Raw genomic sequence first — 7,745 nt, forward strand, 5'->3', positions numbered from 1 at the left:
GCTGCTTGCCTTTTATCTGGCCCTTCTGGCCCCTTATTGGTCACTCCAGCAGCCCCTCTGGGCTGCCTGGAGGACTTCTTGCTGATCTATTCTGGGACAGGGTGATGCAGGGACAAGAGACCTCCAGCAGGGGGCCTCCGGACCTAATCCACTCTGCCGCACACACATATTTTATCAGGATGATACTGATCAGCAAATTATGAGTTTTCCAATGATACCATATAAAGTAAACTTTGTACAAAGATTTTTACAAGAGTGTATCCCTGTATTCACACCCTACACATTGTCACAGAGGTTTATATGCAATTCCCTCTGGAAAGCTGCTTCTCACATCATGTTAATCTTACACGATAGGTGAACTTCAAAGATACACCCTCAAAATTACCTCTATTTATAGTAGGGTTGTTTACAAGCTAAAAGCACTTTATACATCATCTAAGATCCAACCCATCAGTTCATACAAGTTCCTTAACTTGTTGTTCTGTACTTTTCCTTATCTCTTGTTTACTACATTCTAAACCAGTTCAGTGAAGAGGGACATCCCAGCATGTGCTAGGACATACACACTATTCACGTATCTTGTTTTTGACAGGTTTCCTATTTTCTAATGCCAAAGCTGACTTTGGCTTTGCAAAGTGTTGTGAGATACTGACATAGGTGAACAGAATTGTGGAAAGAGCATAATACATTCAGTTAACATAACTTCCTAGCACAACATATATGATGTATATCATTAATACCATGAGCATAATACCTATTAAGGTGATGTATAGTATACCTAACACACATGAAGTGGCTAACAGCCCCATTGTGCAACATCAGTAGTGTTTGAACCTCCAGGACAGACAACCTGTTAGTGAGCTACAGTACTAATTTCATTAACTGCCAGCAGGAGAAGGCTCTTATCCTAGGAGTGCAGGGAAAGGGGCACTAGAGTTAGGTGCGAGATCTGGGAGGTGGTTGAGGGGAGCCTAGCCTGGCTTTCTCTCCCTTCCCTCCATAAGTTGGGGAAACTCCTGTCCTAGTTGGTGTCCACAGGGGCAGGGGCCATAGGAACCATGTGCTGAGTCTATTGGAATGGTCACAGGGAGCCCAGAACAGCTTTGTTCCACCCCACAGCATACTACAGCTGCTTACATTCAGGCATTATTTTGGTATGGTCCCCACATTTCTCTATGGAACATAAGGCACAGTAGTGAAATGGATAGAGTCGGTCAAAACTTTTCCAAACAAGAGTTTTGTCAAATTTGTGATGTCATACAAGTTGCATAACACTTAGCAGTATGTCCCTAATGTGCTCCCAGAGGCTTCCTAAAAAGATCAGAGCCCCAGAGGTTTGTGCAACTTCTGCTGTTCAAAAAGTTATGCTTATCTGATAAGGGCACAAAAACAATACCATGTGACTAAGGTGACCAACCACACAGCTAGATTTGGAATTCTGTATATCACATTCTCACAACAGTGCTCATTGAGACAGTTTACAAGCAGGCTGAGCATTCATTGAATAATTCTGAATAAAAGATTGTACGCTGATCGGAGATGCAGTACATAGGTGGACAATGATGGACAATACATCATTCCTTGTGAATGCGATTTTTTTTTTTTAAGGAGTTCCTCTTATCAGCTGGCAGGCAAGAAGCAGACACAAAGGTGCAAAGATCACAGTTTGTTCTAAGTTAATTCTCTCCATCCATAGAAAGTGGATTTATCCTACAGATTTCGTATGATATGCCTGTATGTGCTATATCTGGAAATAAGTCTGTAACAGTAGCCTCCATTTGCTATTGTGGGATTATTTTTTTTTCTACTAATTATGGCATTTTAGTAATTAATCACCTTTGGGCCTAATTTTCCTTTCATATAGGTGTAAATCGAAAGTAGCTTGGCTGAAGTCAGAGGATTTATACCACGTAACATAACAGGAGGATCAGCCCCCTGACTTGTTCCTTACTCAAGGCACAATAAAAAGTCTGTAATCATTCTGAATTCCCCCTTCCTCTGGGTAAATATTCATGTACAGCTTCCAAAAATGGGCTCCTCAGCCTTGAATAATTATTAATTTGAATATAAAATGAGGCTTCCTTCCCCCCCCCCCCCCCCCCCCCGATAACATTCAGCTGTCAGCATGATGCAGTAACAGCCGAGATTCACAAATGACTTTGATGGCATGCAGAAGCAGCTCCTGCTTGATTTCAGAGTCAAGTACAATGTAGTCCCACAGCCTGCAGGTGTCTCTCCCTGGAGAAGGCTGCATAGCCCCTCGGCATCATGTGTGTTACGCTAGCAGATGTTCACTTGCTCTTCATGCTGCCTCTGAGACAGACCTTCTCTGATTCTTTCAGCACTCTTAGCCATGACACACACAACAATACAGCTACGTTTCTGCTGGCTGCAGCTGCTCTTGTAACACACCAAGACGGGATTTCAAATATAGAGGAAAATGGGAGGATGGCTGCAGCATTTCCTTCACTGTTTCAGCAACAGATTGGAAGAAGCTGAGAGTTTCTGTGACTGGAAAACCACATTCTGAATTGTGACGGGCTTTGAACTTCCCAGCCCCAAAAAACCCACATTTGATTTCTTTTCTCCGCAGGAGGGGGCGGGTTACCATGAAGACAAACCGAAGATGCAGAGCCCTCCTAGCAGTGAGTCTGAACCTGATGGCTCTCCTCTTCTCCACCACAGCCTTTATCACAACCCACTGGTGTGAAGGGACTCAGAGGGTCCCCAAGCCAAACTGTGGGAAAGACAAGAAGACAAATTGCCTCAACTACAGTGGGAATGAGACGGCCAATGAGACAAACCAGAACGTGGTGCACTATAGCTGGGAGACGGGGGATGACCGCTTTCTCTTCCGGTATTTCCACACTGGGATCTGGTACTCCTGTGAGGAAAATATCAATGCTGCTGGTAAGTGGCAATACTATTTCCTTTCAGCTTGCATTGCTTTATATTTGATTCAGCAGCTTAACACATAATTGGAGGAGCTATTTGCAACTGTAAACTCTCTGCAGATGAAAGCCTGAGAATTTAGCAATTCATTGTTGCAAACAGGACAGAGGGGAAACAACCTGTTCATAGCAAGGAGGAGAATTTGCTTGTTTGTCTGCTAATCAGGCAGTGAGTGTGTGCTGAGAAATCAGCTGAACCTCAGACAAATATGTGCTAGCAAGCCCTGGCCCTGCTTCCTTGCTTCCAGAGGCCAGTCAGTGCTTTCCTTTCATGAGTCACTCGCCATATCATACAAAAGAGAAGGTCCTGTTAGTAGCTGCAGAGATTCTGGGGTTCAGTTACTCAATCATCCCCTTAAATATCCTGAAAACACTGTCCTGGATTTCAGGGGGAGGGTGAAGCTCACGGTTCCACTCAGCCAATAGTCCCAATCGTCTGTTTCTAGTAACACTTATTGTGACACAACCCCCAGGCTACGTCACAAGCTAACCAAAGCCCAGCAGAGGACATGCTGGTGAAAGCACAGGATTGAGTGACAGGAGATTGTTTCCATTCCCAGCTTGGTCACTGACTCCTTGTGCCGCCTTGGGCAAATCACTTCACCAGTTTGTGCTTCAGTTTCTCTTACTGTAAAATGGGAATAATGATATTTTCCAACCTCACCAGTAAAACGCTCCTGGATGGAAGGCGTTATAGACAAGCAAACAGGGCTGGATGAAGGCACTATAGGCCCACGCCTCTGGCCCTTGCTCCCCAAGCTGTGCAATGATGCCAGAATCTAAGCTTTAATTTTGAAAAATTGTTTTCTAGTCCCATGTGGTTGCAAAACAAAGCATGAACATGTGACCCAAGTGTCCCTGAGGCAGTGACGGCTGCAGCGGGCCTCCAGCAGAGGCAGGAGCAGCAGCCACCGCTGCTAGGGAGGAAGCTGCTTGGCCCCACACCCCCAATGAAAGCAGGTGTGTTGCTCCCATCACTTCTGGGAGAGATGGAGAGGCCCACTGCTACTGATTCAGCATCCTCTGGGGTGGTGTCCCAGGGAGCTGCATGTGGGAGTGTGCCTAACCCAGATCTCCTTAATCTAGCCCAGAGTGCAAAATGATGACTCAAAGCAAAATGGAAAGGATTTGCCAGACCCGAAAGGGTGGAATTCCATACAGAGCTAAAGCAAGGATTAGTACGGATGTAGTAAAACAGGCTAAATAGTCTATACATTGGAGCTGTCTTGGCTGGGAGTCTGATTACGTCACGAGGTCTGCACTATCCCAAAGCACTAGGTTGCTTGCTTACTGGATGGCCAGGACAGGAAGTGTTGCTTTCTGAGGTGGTACTTTAAGAATTAGTCAACCACTAAAGCTCATTCAACAGAAGGATAAACTTGGGCCATCTTGCTCAGGTGAGGGAAGGAATGTGCATGGAACTCCTGATTTGGGATCATCCTCTCAGACCTGCTTGGGGTGGAATGAAGGCAAATGCTGAACCATAAAAATTTATTGAAAAATAAAATGTTACAGAAAAAAGGGCATTTTTCTCACTGATTTTTGAAAGAAGAGCAGGACCTAGCCAGAGCTGGGTGGCACTCAGACCGGAACCAGGGCCAACCAAGTGCCTCTGAGTTTGTTACAGGCTATTCCAGTTTTCCTAGCCAGGCTCAGACCATTACTGTTTATACCCCAGCTTGCCTGGGTACCTCTTCACCATGTGAATTCAGTCCAGTTCATACATGGAGGTAAGTCAGCAGTAGAAGGAAAGCCTGTATATGCCCTTCATTATGAGCTGTGCTCAGGAGACAGAGCCATGCTGAAGTAGATAACATTTAGAGCCAAGGCTGCTTCCATAGCAGTCAGGCACAGGACAGGCCTAGCGCAGCCTTGGGCACTAGACTGGCCTGACTGACTTGAAAGTGCTGGACAGTAAGGCAGGCTCATTGTGGTCAGGGCCATGTACACACCTGATTGTAACTGGCAGCATCTACGGGGGGGGGGCCCAGGGGAAGAGGGCGCACACATAGTTACTTTATGCTACAGGTGTGAGAAGCACCGTGCAGGGCAATCACAGGCTGTCTGCCTCTGAGTGCATTACCCAGAGCACAGCCCCTGGCTCCCCACCACACCCCCAGCATTCCTTGCCACCTTCCCATGCTCTAAATAACCAGAGCATGGTCTATAACACACTCCACATAGCCACAGGGCTAAACTAACTACGCAGAATGACTTAGGTGGTGCATTGCAGCACCTCACTTTTAGGGGCCCAGAATTCCTACACAATGCATAGGGAGAGCTAGGCGCTTAGGAAAGGGACTTGCAGAAGCCAGAATGCTGAGCAGAGAGCCGTGTAAGCTAGTCAATAGCAGATACCAAGCAGAAGGAGGTAGCCTAAGCTGTGCCACTCACAAGTGCTGGCTGGAGGCTGGCACTTCTCTTCATTTGCGATTCTCAGCCGTGAACCCTCCCTCAAGTCAGGTGCCTAAGGCACTTGTTGCAAAAATGGCAGCAGTTGATGCCAAACTCTGCACAAAACAAGCGTGGGGGAAAGCTGTCGCCCTTATAACACTTAGCCTAGTGGTTTGAACGTGGGTCTCCCACCTCTCCGGTGAGTCCCTGAACCTTTGAAGTAAAGAGTCGTCCTTAGTCCCTTGCTCTCGGAACCAATGCATATTTAATTATTTCATACCCAGTGGAACAGCTTCAACTGGAGAGATGGACAAATGCCCACACCAGACTGTCCTATAGACCAGGGTTAAGGCACTTACGTAAGGGCTAAGAACCCCAAGTTCAAACACCTTCTTCATACCCTGCAGAGGGGGGAATTGCTTGGTGTCCAATGCTCTGTAAGCACAGGACCAGAACTAGTAAGGAAGGATGCTTTGGTGTACTCACACACTCCATATAGCCACAACCCTGGTGATAGCACATTCAATACAACCGAAGCACTGTTAATAACATACTCTGTATAGTTGACAACCACAAGGTTGTCAATAACACACTGTATAGCCCATATCTTTGTCAATAAGACATTCCATATAGCCACCATAGAGTCAATAGCACACTCAGTAAAGTCACAGCACTGTTAATTAAATATTCCTTACAGCCCCAGTGCAGTCAATAGTACAGATCATATAGCCACAGTGTGGGCAATACACAGGCTGTCACTTCCATCTCCTAACATACCAACAAGCATCACCATGACACTTGTGCTGCTACAGCAAATTAAACTGTGGTGTTTGTTTAATTTTCTAGTTTTGTTTAAAGAGGGTCGGTTCCCTTAGTGGGTTTAGGCTGGGCTGGGTTGGAGGCTCCAATGCTACCCTCATACCGTCATCGCCCCAGGGACACAAGACATTCCTTTCCTGGCTTGCCCTGCAGATTTGATCTCTTCCTTGAGGTTGGGAACCAATTGTGGTGGTAGTATAAAGAGCCACAGCGGAGGGCATTGCAGTGCTGCAAGATGGTAGCAGTGTAAATTGGGGTTAATTTTGTCAACCTGCAAAGATGCCAGTTAGATTTTAAAGCTGAAATCTGACAAACCAGATTTGCCAAGCTGATAGGTGATGTAGCCATTATTGGAATGGAATTTAAGGATGAACCCTTTTTATTGAGTCCAGGAAGCCTTAGCTTACTAATTCTAAAGTGAAGTTTTTTTCAGGTCTACTTCTAGCTCAGACAGTGTTTCTCAAATCAGTACACTTGGTATTCTTAATCAATCCACAGTTTATTAATTCACCCGGAACCACATCCATATGCCATAAACAGTTCTTCAATCAGCTGTAGACACAATCAATTTTCTAGGTCTGTACTGAACACAAAAATAGTCTTGGAAGTGATTGTCAGACATGGGTCAAGGGTCAGCAGTTATGCCAAGGAACAAAGCAAACTACAAAAATTTCTTATTACATACGAGATCAATAATCACTTTGTCAGTATTTCTAATACATTTTTTTCACTAGTGGTCCCTCACCAATGTATACGGATGTCTTAAGGCACTTCTAAGAGTATGGTCCCCTGCTATTGGAATGGTATGGAATAAAAGGGACAAGTTTAAAATACCAAAAGCAATTGATTATAATTATTGTATTGAATCTCTCTTAGGCCAATTTGCTGGACATACAAAGTAGAGCTTGCTAATAGCATTAGTTAATTAAAATCCAGAATATGGTTACTTGAGGTCTCTCTAAAGAGAGTGCAGACTCAACAAGCTAACCTTCAGTTATTTATATTACGGAATAGAAGGAGAAATACAATCTTGGAAATTTAATTTCACCACTTCTTACTCGGTTAAGCATGAAATAAGGAAGAATCCTTTCCTCATGGCTGATCCAAACATCATTCTCCTGTCTGGATTTTGCAGCTTATTTGTGGGTTCAGTCACCCCTGCTCCATCCTGTGATTCTGGCTTAGAGGAGAGGCTGTCTGCAGAGGTTCAGCAAGCTCTAGGGTCCCACAAGCTGATCCAAGTTGAGATACTATTTCAGGGTCCACTGGAGGAAGGCAATCCCCTTATTTTGTACTGGACACTAGCCAGCTGGGTATTCAGATTTCAGCTCTCTTGGTTTCTCTGTGACTTCCATCAGTATTCAGTAGAGGGTGTTGGTATATAACATTCTTTCAGTCCTTTTCTTATTGGAGGATTTTTATATTGGATTCATTTCAAGGACTAGTATCAGGGGGTAGCCGTGTTAGTCTGTATCTACAAAAACAACAAAGAGTCTGGTGGCACCTTAAAGACTAACAGATTTATTTGGGCATAAGCTTTCGTGAGTAAAAACCTCACTTCTTCGGATGCATAGAGTGAAA

The 7,745-nt window shown here is 44.9% G+C and overlaps 1 protein-coding gene across 2 annotated transcripts in view; it reads left to right on the forward strand.

Annotated features, from left to right (window-relative positions):
• The first annotated feature begins 2,182 nt into the window (after nt 1-2,182).
• Nucleotides 2,183-7,745, forward strand: part of GSG1L (GSG1 like) — a 115,592-nt gene continuing 110,029 nt past the window's right edge. For both annotated transcript variants that reach the window (XM_034784544.1, XM_034784543.1), the window contains exon 1: nt 2,183-2,910. In XM_034784544.1, the coding sequence (XP_034640435.1) occupies nt 2,610-2,910 (301 nt within the window). In that variant the 5' untranslated portion in view covers nt 2,183-2,609. The remainder of the gene's footprint in view (nt 2,911-7,745) is intronic.

The sequence above is a fragment of the Trachemys scripta genome, chromosome 10 (genome assembly GCF_013100865.1).
Source record: "Trachemys scripta elegans isolate TJP31775 chromosome 10, CAS_Tse_1.0, whole genome shotgun sequence".
Classification (NCBI taxonomy): domain Eukaryota; kingdom Metazoa; phylum Chordata; order Testudines; family Emydidae; genus Trachemys; species Trachemys scripta.